We start from the raw sequence: 17,583 nt of genomic DNA on the forward strand, positions 1-17,583 counted from the left end.
TATCATATCTGTAATTGGGCTCTTATTATCATATATGTAATTGAGCTTTCATTATAGGAAAAATTACAAATAACCACCACGTATTAACGTATTTTTACAAATTACCACCACGTATTTACATTTTTACAAATAACCCCCAACCTTTTATGTATACTCCCCAATCACCGCCGTATATTTGTCCCGAAACTCGTTTTTCTCATTTTCCGACTCACTAAATAACGAATTATGTGAAATACCAAGACTACCCTTGTCGAATTACTTGAGCACACTCAATATACCCACGGTACTTCATTACTCCATTCAATCGATTAACAATAAACACACTCAAACCTAACCCTAAATCCCCAAATTTCTTATCTTTATTCCCCAGATTCAATCGATTATCTATGGCATCACTCCCTAAATCACTCAATCCCTCAAATCTCTAACCCAAATTCAATCAATTAATTTACCACGAAAAACCAATCGTGTTGGAGATGTGCGGAGGTCGAGCCATGGAGCTCGAGCATGGCAGCGTGACTAGTCTCAGGCGTTGTGGCTGTTGGTAATGCCCGGTGGGTATGCGCTCTATTGGTGGGCTTCTTTGGTTGTATCTGATTTGTGGGTACGCCGGAGGAGCATCGAGATGTGACTGCATGGGTCGGGGAGACGTGAGGAAAGGCGAAGCAAGCGGTGCATTGGGTTGCTGATGGGGTCCCCTTAGTAGTTGCATAAAGTGACGGTGGTGGGGTAGCAACTGGTGCGAAAATGGTGCGACATGGGGTGTTGATTTCGCATTCCGGTTCCGATTCTTGTTGGTGAATTGGCGTGAAGGAGGAGTACAGAGGAACAAAGGTGATGATGATTTAGGAATTAATTGGGGAAATATGGGATTAAAGGAGGGATATGTTGGGTGGGTCATGGGTGTAATCTACAAGGGTAATCTGGGAATTTCATATAAATCGTTACTTAATGAGTCGGAAAATAAGAAAAACGAGTTTCGGGACAAATATACGGTGGTGATTGGGGAGTATACATAAAAAGTTGGGAGTTATTTGTAAAAATGTAAATACGTGGTGGTAATTTGTAAAAATACGCTAATACGTGGTGGTTATTTGTAATTTTTCCTTCATTATATTATATCTACAACTTGGATTATACTGAAATTTCCCTTTTTCCACTGATTAATACAAAACATTAATAATAATAAATTTTACAATTAAATTTCAGAATGAGTTATATATCAGTTGTATAATTGTTATTTTCTTTAATATTCCTATTTAAATACCGCGCATTCGCGCGAGATCTATATTAGTACTAAACTACTGGAGTAGTATCCAAATAAAATAAAAATGGAAATAAAAAAAAGGCTATAAATGGTTTTAATTTAAGACCGTCTTGAGCAACATCAACCTAAAAATCAATTATCCTTTTGCATGAATGATCACATTGAATTAGAGGTGGCAATCGGGTCATTCGGTCGGTTTTGGGTCGGGTCATATCAGGCTCGGGTTATGTCGGGTCAGTGACGGGTTCGGGTCGGTTCGGTTCAGGTCGGGTCATCTTCGAGTGACAAGTCCAGTCGGGTGATTAGCGGGTCAGTGTATCAGCATATTAAGTTTTAGATGGTAATTTTATGTTTAAACAATGGGTAGGTGTATTAATTGTAGTTTTAAGTGAAAATAATTAAGTTAAATGTCAATTCGGTGTTATTTAAGCCATTATTAAGCTAATTCATTATCGGGTTGAGAAAATATCGGGTCGGGGGTCGGGGTCGGGTCTGTTTAGGTCAGGTACAGGTTGAAAAAAATAAGGCTGCTATCGGTTATCGGGCCGGTTCGAGTTGGGTAAGATCAGTTTCGGTTAGACCTGGCAAAAGCAACCCGACCCGAAAACTGACCCGAGACCCGAAGTGACCTGAACTACGTCACCCGAATGTGACCCGAAAACCCGAATTGACCCGACCCGACCCGAGCTTTCCGACTCGTAACTGACCCGATCCGAGACCACCAAACCCGAAAATGACCCGACAAAATATTACTCTAATTGTAACGAAAAGACTTGAAATGACTATTTCTCTATTTTTCATTGACCCGACCTGAAACAACCCAACCCGATTGACCCGAAACAGACCCGACCAACAAACCCCAAACAGATCCGAAACCCGAAAAGACCCGTCCCGACCCGAATTAACCCGAAATCAATAAGAGACCCGAACTGACCCGCCCCGTTGACCCGTTTTGCCGGGTTTACTTTCGGTTTACCTAATTTCCGGGTTTTGGGCGGATCGTGTCAGCGTTTTCCAGTTCTACATTGAACCACCCAAGTTTTCCAGTTCCGGGTACTCTTGCATCGGTTTTTTCCCCCAATTTAGTAAAATCCTACTAAAATTTAAAAAGGAAGAAATTAAAGCATAGATGATCTTGCTATCATTATTGTGAACAGGTATGTTCTTCTGATTATGTTAATCAGTAATCTTGCGGTCTTACCAATTTAATTTCAATTTTTTTTGCTCCGTTTTTATACGATTGCGCAAGCTCCTAAATCCCCGCTTCCCTCTAATTTTATTCCTAATTCATTGTCTCAATTGCATCTTTAAATTTAGTAATGACTATAAATGTATCGTCTTAATCATTTATTTACCTTTTATAATCTCGTGAGGAGTATCTTAATCAAATGTAAAAAGATGATTGAGACGAAGTGAGTAATATATAGACAGTTTTTGGGTCCTTCTGCAGAACTGCGGGGCAGGTTTGTTTCTAATCAAACAATGCTGGATGCATGTAGGGCATTTTTGTTCAATCTTATTGAAAATGATGAAATAGGTTCGTCTTATTTTAGAGGATCAATCTAGTTTTCTTACCTTACTGAAAAATATTAAATGTAGGCGTATTTTGTCGTTGAACTAGTCAAACAACTAGTAAGTGGCTGGATGGAACAATAGCTGGAGTGGTGGGAGCTTGAGCAGTGAGCACCACATATTGAATCGTTTATTTGTTGTCCCGGTCATTTGTTGTCCTTTTTTATTTTGGGTATCTCAGTCAATTGTTATCCTTTCTATTTTACGAATGAACTTGATGGACAATTTGATCATTCACACTCAATTTGTTCCACTTGTCATTTAGTAATTGACCTCCTTTATCCTTGTTCTTTGTGCCAAAACCAAATGACAACAATTGATCGGAACGGAGGGAGTACTAGTTTTTCTGATCGAAAATATCGTTTACTTACGCAGATTAGTTAATTTACGAAGAATGTTGGATGTGGTTAACGCCTTGTTCTTTTGAACTCAACTATACCAAATTGAACTAAACTGAAGAACAAAAAAAAGTTACATAATGAGAAATTGAATACTAGCATAATGAATATGCATATGTACGGAATAAAATAACATCGGTTCTTGTCGTTTTAAAAAGGCTATGTAAAACACAAAAAATGCCAACAGAAAAATGATCCCTTTGAATAACTTATCGTAAGACCGCATCACAGGGAGTATTGTATTTGGATAGTTTAGGTAATGTAATAGAATGTACGTGGTGTATGTTCAATTGTTCTTACTGTGTAGCATTTTCTAGGAAATGCAGTGGTCATTATTAGTCAAGGACTCATTCTATCACTTGCTTTTCCAATTTCCATCCTCCTACTCATTCTATCTACACAAATTCATTTTCTCTACTAATCTCTCATTTAACTCTGCAAAGCCATGGCTGATTTAGGCTCACTGGTTACTATTGCCGACAAGGTCTTTCAACTTTTACAATCTCCGATCCTCAAAGGCATGAACAACTGGGAATCCGATCTTGAAAAACTGAACAAGTCTGTCTCCTTTATCAAGAACATGCTCCTAGATGCGGATATGAAACCCCAGCTCTCCCATGGAGAACAGGGTTGGGTCGAGGAGCTCAAACAAGTGCTTTATGAAGCTGATGATCTGTTTGATGAAGTTATCACGATTGCTAAGCAGAAGGAACAACTCAATATTGGTGCCAAGTTCTCCAAGAAGGTCTTACATAAGGTGAGTCGTTTCTTTTCGTCTAAGAATCGTATTCTTCTTAGTTATAAAACTTCTCAAGAGGTTAAGAGCATCCAGCAAAAATTAGATGCTATAGCCACGGATCATGCTAGATATGACTTTAAGGTTGACCCTCAGGCTTCTTTGAATAAGAGGGGAGATACTTGTTCTTATTTGGATGAAACCCATGAGAATATAATTGGCAGAGATAATGATTTGAATGCTGTTATTGACATGCTGCTTGATCCTAATGTTAATGAAAATGTTGGTTTTGTTGCTATTGTGGGAGTAGGAGGGTTAGGGAAAACCACTCTTGCTCGACTTGTATATAACCACAAAAGAGTCGGAACTATGTTTAAGAAGAAGTTATGGGCATGTGTCTCCGACCAAGATGGGAAAGAATTAAATGTGAAAGCAATTTTAGGTAACATAATAGAATCATCAACAAATGAAAAGCCTAGTAATGTCTCCACTATGCAATCCATACAAACAAAACTTCAGGAAGAATTGAAAAATAAGGTTTACTTGCTTGTATTAGACGATGTATGGACTGAAGATCCCAATGAGTGGAGTAAGCTAAGGAGATACTTGACAATTGGTGGTAGGGGAAGCAGAATTATCATTACTACTCGTTCAGAAAAGACGGCCGAAGTGATATTAGGAAAATATACTCCCTCAAAAAAGTATATGTTAAGAGGTTTGTCTGATGAGAACTCGTGGCGTTTGTTTGTGTTGACGGCATTCGAACGAGATTTAGATGAAGCAACAAACAACCCTGAATTGACCAAGATTGGCAAAAAAATCTTAAAGAAATGTTCCAGTGTTCCTCTTGCTATCAAAGTTCTAGGAACTCTCTTATATGGTCAGCCTGAGAGATGGGAATCCTTTGAAAAGAACCGGTTATCTGAAATTGAAATTATGAAGAATCCAATTATGTCTATATTAAAGCTCAGTTACATCAATCTTGAATCTTCCGTGAAAAATTGCTTTTCTTACTGTGCTTTATTCCCTAAGGACTATGAAATGAAGAAACGAGAGCTGATTAGTCTTTGGATGGCGCAAGGATACATCGGTGATAGTGAGGACGCCTTTTTAATCTTACTAAAACGTTGTTTTTTCCAAGATGTGAAAAGAGATTTCTTTGGTGATATCGTCTCATTTAAAATGCACGATTTAATGCATGATCTAGCTCAAGAAGTCGCGGGAGATGAGATTGTTGTGGCAAATAGTGCGCCAAACAACTTAAGCAAAACAATTCGCCATTTATTTCATCATGAGGGCGAATGGACAAACAACTCTTTCCCTGAAAGAAATATTCGTACATATTATATGGATAGACAGGCAGACCCAACCCTGGTGAAAACCATAGTAGCTAATTGGCGTTGTCTTAGATCGTTAAGATTATATGTGCCAAAAGCCGAAAATTTGCCGGAGTCAATTGGTGAATTGTTGCACTTAAGATATCTTGATCTCTCCGGAAATATCAATCTCATGACACTCCCAAATTCAATTGTGAAATTATACAATTTGCAGAGTATAATTATGGTTGACTGTTTTTATGTTAAAGAGTTGCCAAAGGATTTTTACAAATTGGTAAATCTTAGGCTCTTGGATACAAGTGGGTGTTATGATTTGACTTTCATGCCATTAAGCATGGACCAGTTAATGAATCTACGTTACCTTTCCGACTTTAAAGTGGGTGCAGTTTCAATTGGGAAGCAATTTGGAGTACAGTTGCGAGATTTGAAATTACTTGTCAATTTAAGGGGAAAGCTTGATATCAAGCTTTATGGAAACTTTGCAAATGAAAGTGAAAATGTATGGGAGGGCGGTTATTTGGAGCCCATAAAGAATCTGAAGGTGGTAGATATATATTTTGGTGAACAAGATCATGAAACCACTAATGAGGCTGTGATTGAGAAGCTGCAGCCAAATCGTAATCTCATGGAGTTGAGGTTGACAGGATATAATGGTACTGAAATTACGAGTTGGGGAAGAGCACAGGATGACTGGTCTATTATTCTTCCTAAACTTGTCAGCATCAGCCTTGAGCGGTGTGACAGGTTGCATGGTATCCCATTGTTGAGTACTTTGAAGCATCTCAAATCCTTGTATATTTCCAGGATGAATTATGTGGAGTACATGGAGGGCTATGCAATTGGCCGTGGTGGTTCTAGGTCAAAAGATTTACCATTTTTCCCATCCCTCGAGTCTCTCAGTATTTGGGGGTTGTACCGCCTAAAAGGATGGTGGGGAGGTGTTGGTGAAGGAGGTTGGCAGCCACCATTTCCTCGTCTCTCGAGGTTAGTAATAGTAGAATGCTCCGAGTTGACTTCTTTTCCTCCTTGCCCGAGCCTAGAATTTCTTGAGGTGAAGCGCAGCAACAAGTCGTTGAGGATATTACCAGATGAGAGATATGCAAACTTAGATCTCAAAGTTAGTGTGGAAGTAGATAGTGCGGGTTATCTCACTAATCTACCTGCCAGGCATCTTACCGATATCAAGATAAAGTTCGATGATGAGTTGAAGAGCTTATCGGAAATTGAGGAGGTGTTCATCAAGAGCTCTTGTTCCTTACGAAGCCTTGATATTCAAAGGTGCAGAAGGCTCACAAGTGTTTCAGGAGTGTTGGAGCATCTCACTGCATTGGAGTCGCTATCACTTAATGATATACCTGTAGTGGACGAGGAATTCGACAATGACATTATCTGGAGATCCCTCCGTCACAATCTCCGCTCCCTCAAGTTGGAGTCTCTTGGCATTCTGGAAACGCTGCCTGCAGGGATGAAGCACTTGGCGGCTCTTGAAAATCTCTCCATCATTTCCTGTAAATTGTTGAAAGGACTACCGGAATGGATAAGCTGCTTATCATCACTTCAGTCCCTCAAGATCCGTTCTTGCCCCAACATCAAATCACTAGGCACAATTCAAAACATCACTTCCCTTCAGAAACTTGTGTACTACTCTTCAGAAACATGCTTCCCTAGAAGAAGCATGTGAAGAACCAAGCGGCAAGGAGTGGCCCAAAAACGTAACAAGTACAGAGTATCAACCTACTATCTATCTCCGTCTCAGAAATTGCCTTCATTTTTTCAGTATTTACTTATTTAAGAAATACCATCCATTTTTCCGTACTTTTCATCATTTTAAAACATGTCATTGTTTATTATTTCTACTACTACAAGCTTATAATCTCCTTGTGTCACAGGACGACAAAGGCACCCCACCGACGAGGCTTAGTTGTCAAAGATGAAGCAGTGTATAGATAGGCTCATTGCTTAAGTAAGTGGTGAATTTGTTGATCATCTCTTTTGACCCTTATGTATATCTTTCTAGCTTTCTTGATTTTCAAGGATATCCGATTTTAAGTGGATACTCAATGATGGTCTATTACTCCGGTTAGTGTACTTTCAAATACCAATACAACCGGAGGACCAAGCCAAGACAACTTTTGCTAGTGTTATAGTGTTAGGTGATAGTGTTATGTTGTTATTTCCGTTCTTTTGTTTCTACCCTCCAGGCATCGAAAGGGGTGTGTACTTTCTTCTGTAGGAGTCTCCTTTGTTTGCTCTTTCAACCTTTAAGTCCTAATAAAACCTGGCTACGCTTGCTTATCTTTCTCCCAACACATTGCGGTAATTTAATTTTTTTCTCCCCTGGACACATTGCGTACTTGCTTGTGCTTAATTGCTTACTTGTTAGTTTCAGGCTTTACTTCCGTGAAGGAAATGACTTTTGATGTACGAAATGTTGTTCCATCTAAATTAAGTGTTAACAGTGTAGGGAATAAAAAAAGCATTAGCTGATGAGGGCGAAGCAACTCTACATGTCTCAAATGCTGAATTCAAAGCAGTGACGGCTACGCAAGAGGATGTGAGCATTAGAAGATAATATTCTGGTTTAATCAGGTAAAAAGTTGACATGGTAGTGCTTGTAATGTTCTAAAGAGAACCATTTTGAAAAGACTGTCAGTTCAAATGCTTCGCCTCGATCCAAAGCAGTCTCCTGAAATACGCCTTCTTTTTTCGGAAAAGGGCTGCTTTGGTTGAATATTAATCCGTATCTAGTTTCCTGTATCTGAGTTTTAGCGAGGAACTATTCTTTATAATTACGTAATTGTTTTTTTTGCATCTCAAATTATGTTAATTTCTGTTATTTCTTATGAGCTGCATATATCATTATGGTTATTCTTGCAGTGGCAGTACCTCTTTTGGAGACAAGAAATTTGATGAGCCAACACAGGGGACATTTGACACTAGTGATGATTGATGCTGATTCGGTTTCGGGTTCCTCGAAGGTAAACTATGACCTCGATGATTACTTATGACAAAAGAATTGATTTGATTGTGTAAAAGTATAACTTCTTTTGTGAAGATCCACCTTACCTAACCTCATTATAGCCAAGTTTTGCGGAAAGTGGAACTTCCTATTTTTTTGGAAAGTTCTATTTCCTGCAATCTTGTTAACCAAAAAGAACTTCATGCGCCTCATTCATTTATTTACGTTTTTATTCTTTTTGAGAGATATTTTAATTAAAGTTAAACAAATGAATAAGACATAGTTTACCACTTCCCCGTAATACGATACTCCCTCCTATCCACTCTTTTCTTCCTTATTTCCTAAAATGGATTATTCAGGTTTTCTTCCCCTTTCCTTTTTGAGAAAGTTTTTATTAATATTATACTCTTACCTCTTTCCACTCATCAAACCCCACTATATACTTTATTAATATTTAATTCTAATTATTCCTACCTCTCTCCAATAACCAAACCCCACCCATCTCCTTTATTAATATTTAATCATAATTATTCATACCTCTCTCCAATTACCAAACCCCACTCATATATTTATCAATATTATACTCCCCACCCTTAATCTCCGTGCCCACTTCAAAGGGGAAAAAAAGGATGGATGGGAGGGAGTATAACAATAACAATACCCCATGTAAGATACGGAGTAGTTTACTTGGTTCTGTACAAGTACGTCAGAACAAATACAAAAATATGTTTGTTTTTTAGGAATATTGATGACCTGTTTGGACATGGGGAGTTTACGCCGCCTCTTATTAGAACTAGTTGATTTCAAGCTGAACGCTAACTAAAAGATTTTGCATAATGTAAATGTGTACTAAATATTGATTGTAATATTCTACTGAACTAAATACGATATTCGGGTGGGTCGCCCTCTTGAAGAGGTCCATTGATAGGTTTAAATGACTAGTGCTTAAAAGATATTGAAAGTACTAGTTATATCAACAAAGTCATTTTCTTTACTGGTTATCCTTGCAAAAAGAACTCCATAGTTAAGCGTGCTTGGAGTAGTCTTAGGATAGGTGACCTCTTGGAAAAGTTCCCGGAATGCGCATGGGTGAGAACAAAATGCGCTGGAAAGGACCCGTGTTGATCTGTGGGTGGGCCATGTAGAGAACCTGGCGAGCTACCGTGAGTGACCGCTTCCGACTCAGGGTGGGTTTGGGCTGGGGTGTTAGTGTGTTACATTGATGACTTCTTTTTGTTACCTAATCATCCGAAAACGTGAGTGCTATTGAAAATGTGTACTAAAAAAACGAGATTGTCGGTTTTAAAATGGTTACAAAAACACGTGAGAAGACAAAAGACAAGGGATCTTACAGTAGCTCAATGTAAGACCGTCTCATACAAAAAGTATTATATTCTGTCAACTTAAGTAATATGGTCTTGAAGTTAAAATGGGGGAGATGATAGTCAATTTTCCTCGGTAATGCAGTGGCAGCTGCAAGTCACATGCTTGTCCGCTTAATACGCGGTTCTTGTTTATATTAATCCATTTTCATTAATTAAAGATTAGTAGTTCCATCTTTGATTATTACGGTGGCAGCTGGAGCACTTAATTATATATAAACTGGAAGTCATTAGTCAAACACACATCCTAATCGGCTAATCTCTTATTCATCCTGCTACTCATCCTATCTCTCATTTAACTCTGCAAAGAAATGGCTGACTTAAGTGCACTGGTTACCATTGCAGACAAGGTCTTTCAACTTTTACAATCTCCGGTCCTCAAAGCCATGAAAGACTGGGAATCCGATCTTGAAAACCTGTGCCAGTCTGTCTCCTTCATCAAGACCATGCTCCTGGACACAGATATGAAACCCGAGCTTTCCCATGCAGAACAAGCCTGGGTTGAGGAACTCAAGGAAGTTCTTTATGACGCTGATGATTTATTTGATGAGGTCATCACTATTTCTAAGCAGAGGGAACTCTATTCAGGTGCTAATTTTTCCAAGAAGATCTTAGATAAGGTGAGTCGTTTCTTTTCTTCTAAGAATCGTATTCTTGTTAGTTACAATACTTCTCAAGTAGTTAGGAACATCCAACGAAAGTTGGATGCTATAGCACGGGATCGTACTAGATACGAGTTTAAGTTTGACCCTCAGGCTACTCTGAAAAGGAAAGAGGAAACTTGTTCCTTTTTAGATGAAACCCATGAGAATATAATTGGAAGAGAGGATGATGTTAAGGTTGCTGTGGACATGCTGCTTGATCATAGTGTTGAGGAAAATGTTGGGTTTGTTGCTGTTGTGGGACTAGGAGGGTTAGGGAAAACCACTCTTGCTCGACTTGTATATAATGACAAACGGGTCGGAACTATGTTTGAGAAGAAGTTATGGGCTTGTGTCTCCGACCAAGATGGAAAAGGATTAGATGTCCAAGCCATTTTAGGTAACATAATAGAATCATCAACAAATAAAAAGCTTAGTGATATCTCCACTATGCAATCCATGCAAAGTCAACTTCAAGAAGAATTGAAAAATAAGGTATACTTGCTTATATTGGATGATGTATGGACAGAAAATCCCCATGAGTGGAATAAGCTTAGAAGATACTTGACAATAGGTGGGAGGGGAAGTAGAGTTGTCATTACTACCCGTTCAGAAAAGACAGCTGAAGTGGTATTAGGAAAAGCATGGGTCCACTCGGATGTGGTGAAAACTCTAGTAGCTAATTGGCGTTGCCTTAGATTGCTACGTTTATATGTACCCGATTCTGAAAAATTGTCGGAGTCAATTGGTGAATTGTTACACTTAAGGTATCTTGATATCTCTGAAAATGCAAAGCTCAAGACACTTCCACATTCAATTGTGAAATTATACAATTTACAGAGTTTGATTATGCGTCGTTGTCGTAACTTGAATGAGTGGCCTAAGTATTTTTACAAATTGGTAAATCTCAGACTCTTGGATATACGTGATTGTCTAAACTTGACTGGCATGCCTTTAGGTATAGGCCAGTTGACTAATCTGCGTGACCTAACGGACTTTAAATTGGGTGGAGTGAATTCAAGTGGGAAACAATTTGGAGGAGAATTGAAAGACTTAAGATTCCTTCTCAATGTAAGGGGCATGCTTGAAATCACGATTAATGAAAACCTTACAAATGAGAAGGAAGATGTATGGGAAGACGGTTATTTGGAGCATGTAAAGGATTTGAAGGTGGCATGGATAAATTTTTATGAAAAAGCTCGTTTAACCAATAATGAGGCTCTGATTGCGAAACTGCAGCCAAATCGAAATCTCATGGAGTTGTGCTTGTATGGATATAATGGTACTGAAATTCCAAGGTGGGGAAGAACAGAGGACGACTGGGCAATTATTCTTCCGAATCTTGTCAAGATTGAGCTTAATTACTGTGAGAGGTTACATGGTATCCCGTTGTTGAGTAATTTAAAACATCTGAAATTCTTGTCTCTTAAGGAGTTGAAGAATTTGGAGTACATGGAGATTTGTACAATTAGCCGTGGTGATTCCGGGTCAAAGGATTCACCATTTTTCCCGTCCCTCGAGTACTTGACTGCCCTTCAAAACCTCTCCATTATACGTTGTAACTCATTGAAAGGTCTACCAGAGTGGATAAGCTGCTTATCGTCACTTCATTCCCTCAAAATCCATTATTGCCTCGGCCTCAAATCACCCGGCTCAATTCAAAACATCATTTACCTTCAGGAACTTGGTATCTTTTACTGTCCTGACCTAATAGAAGCATGTCAAGAACCAAATGGCAAGGAGTGGCCTAATATTCGACACATACGTCACATCTCCATCCTATGAAGAATAAATAAAGGTTCACTTTTTTCCTCTGAAATTTATCGTGTGGATGTTTTCGCCTGTCTAATTTCTTAATAATCATATAAATGAATATGTATACAATTTTCGCATATTTTGAGAGATGCTGACAGTCGAAATATCTCGATCTGTGAGCCAAAAGATTTTAAAACATAACAAGTATAGAGTAATGCTTGGCATTGGAGTAATTTGTCTACCGCTTCTGAATATGTCTTCACTCTTCAGCCTCATAGAGATTTAAAGCTATCCCATGGTCAAAACTCGAAAGCAATTTGAGTCCTGGAACACCGCACATATAGCTTTTCACTGATTGAGGAGCAGTCAGTAAAATGCATGATGCAGGCTTTAGCAAGGGTTCCTGAATAGGAGCGTATTATTCAGGAAGCATCCTGTAAACCCGTTACAGGGAGAGTCTCACCTAACAGGGATATTAGAAGGAAACACAACTCAAGTGAAGTGCAATTGCTTTTCTGGTTCCACTTTCCGACAGTATGTTTCATGCAAGCTGCTACTCAAACCAAAATGACAGAAATGAAGTTTTGCTTTGTATTTGATGATTTGGGAACTTTGGAAATATTTTGTACCGTATATGACGAAATAAACATAATTTTGTATTCCGCTATCCAATTGGGGTGATTTTTCAGGTTGATAACTACTCGACCCTAATGAGCTCAATGATGTTAATGCGAGTGCTTAATTTTCTCCTTTGTAAGTATTGTATATGTTTTATCCTTTTATTTAAGAACTTGATTTTACATTTACATGACCAGATCTGTCGTAAGCACGACAATGTTGAAGTAAAGCTAATTTCTAAGTATTTAGGAGGAGAGACAATTTAATTTAAGTAACTCTATGACGAAAAAAAATATTTTGTATTCCGTTATTCAATTGGGGTAATTTTTATTTTGACGAATTGCATTTGTTGTCAAGATGTACGGGTTTGGAACATTCGATAGGGGTTTATCCCTTCAATTGGGGTAATATTTATGTTAACCGTATTCTGCTAATGTTATTCGCTGTTATAAATCTGCTTCAAACGTTTGACAAACATGGTCTTAGTACTTCGTATGTCTCTTTTTTTTTTGGTACGCAAGAGGGGAGAAGCCCTGGGATTACAAGGTTAAATCGAAACTAAACGGGGAAAGCATGATGAAGATTTTAACGAAGGCACCTGAATGGGAGCATATAACACCACCAGCTCCTTCTCTCCCGCGGTTTCTTTTGGATGCTACGTCTGTATATTCTTTACAAATTGGACAAGACTTGGTGGTGACAAGGCTTCAAGCCGATTTCAGTTTGTCTGACGTTTTCGTGAAGGCCCGACCCAAATGAAGCCACGGACTCTTTATGAAGCTTTAAGCGTTTGCTATCAGTCAATCACCACCTGCTCTGATCAAGGAAATAAACTGATGGGCGATTTTACTCTGAATTTGTCTGTCACTTGTAGACCTGACAAAGCTGACCCGACCCGAATGAGTATGTGAACCTAGAGTTGGCATAAAGGGCCGCGGGCCGATGGGCGGCACGGCCAGGCACGGCCCACAGCACGGCACGGCACGGCCCGACGAGAAAATCGAGGAAGCACGGGCACGGCACGAATGGGCTTTGGACGGGCTCCGACGCGATTTTCATCAAAAATCCGTGCCTAGGCACGGTGGAGCCCGGCACGCACCAGGCACGATGGGCTTGGCACGGCCCGGTACGAAGAATGGCCCGTTTATTATTATTTATTAAATAAAAAGTACACTAACATTTAACAAAATATATATTTAAGCCATTAATCATCATTTATTAAACTAAAAGTACACTAATATTTAATAAAATATATATTTAAACCATTAATCATTATTTATTAAACAAAAAGTACTAAAAATATATCAATTATATAACCTTTTTTATTTAAATAAAAAAAATATTAAAGCACATGGGCGGCCCACGGACAAGGCACGAAAAGCCCATAGGCACGGACACCGAAAACGAAAATGGCCGTGCCTTGAGCGGGCGCGGCGTAGGTTTGATCGATGGGGCAGCACAAGACGGCCCGAGGAGCCCAATATCCGTCTTGGGCCGGGCCAATTTTGGGAAAGCGGCGGTGGGCAAGACGCGGGGCCCAAAGACGGCCCATTGCCTGCCTACTCTATGTGAACCTCTCCAGCTCCATAAATGAGTATGTGCTAATTAAGTTCCTTTTGAAATTTGAATTAACAGAGAAGTACTCTACACTTGAGATAACTAAGTACAGTTATTTAAAACTCAAGATAGAAAATTAGATTAATTCAAATCTTAGATCACCAGGTTGAATTATTTACAGCCAATATGTTCCAAGTACAATGTTACTTAGTAGTTAAGTTTAATGAAATAAGGAATACGAACTGCTCGTAAAAAATCTGTAACTCATGCACAATAATCTAATATGCTAAGTTGATAACGCACACAACTTATACCGAAAGATCTTTGGATCATGAAATCTAAATTTGTGTCAAACAGCCCATATTACATCACAACTAAATTTTGAAGCGGTAATGTATGAACACATTCCTAACCCGACAACCGTTTGTCTGAGATTAAACAAATTACATCACTTGTCTCAATCATTTTTTTGCCTTTTTTTTTTGTGAGAGATATTTTAATCAAAGACAAACAAATGATTAGGACGGAGAAAGTATTCTATGAACATTTTGTTACCAACTTCACTCATAATTCCAAATAAATACATGAACATCACTAATTCACAGAAACATTAAACCATCTTAAGATGTCGCGTTATTGTTTCAAACATTATTCATAAGCTCATAGTATGTTTGCATCCGAGTAGTTTCTATTAAAAAGTCAATCTCAATAATACTCATTAATCAAATATCTGGGTAGTTTCTATTAAAAAGTTGTCCAAGTTAATAAAATTGTAAATTTGATGACAACATGACCAATTAAAACTAAAATTAAGAGAGATAAAAACTAAATGATTCGGAAATTTCAACTTACTAATTCAGGATCAACACTTACAAACTAAAATAACCTGCATTCCAAAATCGAAAAAAACCCAGAAAACTAAACAAAGACCCCTTCAAACCTCTCACCTTCCTCAAGATCTCCCCCAAACCCTAACCCTAATTCCTCCAAAAATGGCCTTGAATCAAAACCCAGAAAACAACAACTCGAACAATTCCAACAACCCTAACCCCACCTACCGTCTGTACAACCCATACGCCGACCTCCAATTCCCAGCCCACAAACATTACGAACTCCCAACCCAACCCGAATTCCTCTTCCATGAGGAATCCATCCACCAACGCCGTTCTTGGGGTGAAAACCTAACCTACTACACCGGCTGCGGTTATCTCGCCGGCGCATCCACCGGCGCCTCCCTCGGGTTTTACAACGGCGTCCGCGCCATCGAGTCCGGTGACACTCTGAAGCTCAGACTCAATCGTGTCCTCAACTCCACCGGTTCCACCGGTCGTCATTGGGGTAACCGTGTTGGGGTTGTCGGGTTGATGTATGCAGGTCTTGAAAGCGGGTTGGTTTATCTTAGAGATACTGATGATATTTTAAACAGTGTTGCTGCTGGTCTTGCTACTGGTGCTTTGTATAAGGCCGCTTCCGGCCCAAAATCTGCTGCTATTGCTGGTGCTGCTGGTGGGATCTGTGTTGGAATGTTGGTCGGGGCCAAACAGGCTATCAAGCGTTATATTCCTCTTTGAATCAATCATTGATTTACGAAATAAAGTTGGTATCTTTAGCTTTATTTTGTGTTATTTTGTGTAATACTACTTATGAAACAAGTTTAGATAGATGGGTTAATAATTTTGAGAAATTGTTTGTTGATTGCTGAGAAATTGTTTGTTGCATCTACCAAGTTTGTGAATTCAAACAAAGGCAAATCCTGAAAATCATTGCTACAACCTGCTGCACCAATTATGTTTTGCCTTTTAAGTGTTTTCATAACCCTTTTTCCTGCCAAATGAAAAGAAACAGTCAGTAGATTAGCTGCAACAGTACAGGTATTTAAAATCAGCATTACACAATGCAGAATGTTACCTTTACCATTTCTGTGAGCTATCCACTTCCACAGCTAGAAAACTACTGAGATAATAGATACAACAAATGTACTCAAAATATGGTACAACTATTGTTTGTGGTGATGTTTGTTGAAGCAGCCGTTGCGTTTCTAATGCTGCTAAAATTGGACCTTTGAGAGGATTAGTAATTAATCAAGAGCTTGGATCAGGTAAAAATGGGTGAAAGTCCTGCAACTGTGAAAACAATTTGTGGGGATACGGTACTCGACGGGATGATGGTTGAGCGACAAGGTCGTCGGCAGGAGTGGGCCAGTGATGGGCGCCGCCAATGGCACTGGTGGCGGTGCCCGCGAGGAAGGAGGGGTGTCGTGGTGTTGGTTATGGTGGATGTAAATGTTAATTGATAAAAGTGATGGGAGAAATGGTGGGTGGACTAATTAGTAAGGGTAAAACAGACTTTTCAAGTATTTTTCTGAGATTTGGTATTAAGTTTGGGAGAAAATAGGATTTTAGGTATAATTTTTTAACAAAAGTTATCTTAGGTATAAGTTTTGAAAAATTGAATTATTCTAGGTATAAGTTATCAAATTAGCCTATTTATTATGTTGATTAGTCTTTCGGGTCATTAAACTTTTCTGTAAGGTTATCTTTGCTCCTGGCAAAAATGAGTCTGTGGGATGATCGAAACTCTGCCAAATGATAGAATTATTACCCTTTGGAAGCAAAATAAGGTTACCAGTGAACTATTTGCCTTGTGTGATTACATTTGATGACCAATAAATATTGTTTTGTTCATCAACTACTTGAACATTCCCGTCATCTGAAAGTTTGAGTATAGCAGATGAGTTTTTTAGAGGATTGTCTCTGTTGGCAACCCATAAAATCTCCAAAGAATCGTCAGAATTCCTTTTCTTGTCGAACCATATGCCAAGGGGTATCGATTTGTCGAGTTAGGTGGACTGAAGAACCCAAGCTTGAAATCGGCATTGTTAGAGATTAATGTTTCTGGGTCTTTTAGAATTTGAGGGGTGGTTATAGAATTGGATGCAGCTGAAGCAAACTTATAACTTAAGCAATATATTATCATGAATGTGTAAATAACTGCATTACAATTCATGATCATAGTAAAATTCATATTTGAGCTATGAGTTCGTGATCTTTGTAGAATTCAAATTCAAATTCAAATTCAAATATATAGTCAGTCAAAAACGATGAAACATACTGTGCAAAACTTTTTTTCTGTAAGAACTTCCAAGTTTGAAAGTTCACTTTTTTTTTACTCTGAAGAACACTGGATACAGCAACACAGAAAGCGATTTGTATTTAATTTAAGATTAAGTTCTTTTCTCGTAGGATTTTTGTAACAATATGTTCATCGGATCATTTCACTAATTTCTGTTTGTCACGTCTATTTTTAGAACAAATTTATATTATCAGTTGGTTTTGTTTAAAAGTGACATCTCTGTTTTAAA

The 17,583-nt window shown here is 38.6% G+C and overlaps 2 protein-coding genes across 10 annotated transcripts; both read left to right on the forward strand.

Moving 5' to 3' along the window:
* Positions 1–2,300: 2,300 nt before the first annotated feature.
* On the forward strand, positions 2,301–12,980 carry LOC141648365 (putative disease resistance protein RGA1). Of its 9 annotated transcripts, none has more exons than XM_074456950.1 (8): positions 2,301–2,424; positions 3,681–7,029; positions 7,200–7,273; positions 7,770–7,899; positions 8,188–8,288; positions 9,997–10,271; positions 11,251–12,090; positions 12,318–12,980. In XM_074456950.1, the coding sequence occupies exon 2, from the start codon at positions 3,683–3,685 to the stop codon at positions 6,989–6,991; it is 3,309 nt and encodes a 1,102-aa protein (XP_074313051.1). In that variant the 5' UTR covers positions 2,301–2,424; positions 3,681–3,682; the 3' UTR covers positions 6,992–7,029; positions 7,200–7,273; positions 7,770–7,899; positions 8,188–8,288; positions 9,997–10,271; positions 11,251–12,090; positions 12,318–12,980. The 9 variants fall into 9 exon arrangements, with proteins under 9 accessions (XP_074313051.1, XP_074313057.1, XP_074313050.1 ...); XM_074456956.1 differs by having other exon boundaries at positions 3,696–7,029; XM_074456949.1 differs by lacking the exon at positions 2,301–2,424 and having other exon boundaries at positions 2,486–7,036.
* A 2,073-nt stretch (positions 12,981–15,053) lies between these two features.
* LOC141648367 (mitochondrial import inner membrane translocase subunit TIM23-2-like) lies at positions 15,054–16,003 on the forward strand. Its single transcript, XM_074456957.1, has one exon. The coding sequence runs from the start codon at positions 15,215–15,217 to the stop codon at positions 15,791–15,793; it is 579 nt and encodes a 192-aa protein (XP_074313058.1). The 5' UTR covers positions 15,054–15,214; the 3' UTR covers positions 15,794–16,003.
* The last annotated feature ends 1,580 nt before the right edge of the window (positions 16,004–17,583 follow it).

Source organism: Silene latifolia, chromosome 3 (assembly GCF_048544455.1).
Source record: "Silene latifolia isolate original U9 population chromosome 3, ASM4854445v1, whole genome shotgun sequence".
Classification (NCBI taxonomy): domain Eukaryota; kingdom Viridiplantae; phylum Streptophyta; class Magnoliopsida; order Caryophyllales; family Caryophyllaceae; genus Silene; species Silene latifolia.

Bases quoted from the DNA above. Each gene is read 5' to 3' on its own strand.
- LOC141648365 (XM_074456950.1), top strand. From the start codon at position 3,683: ATGGCTGATTTAGGCTCACTGGTTACTATTGCCGACAAGGTCTTTCAA.
- LOC141648367 (XM_074456957.1), top strand. From the start codon at position 15,215: ATGGCCTTGAATCAAAACCCAGAAAACAACAACTCGAACAATTCCAAC.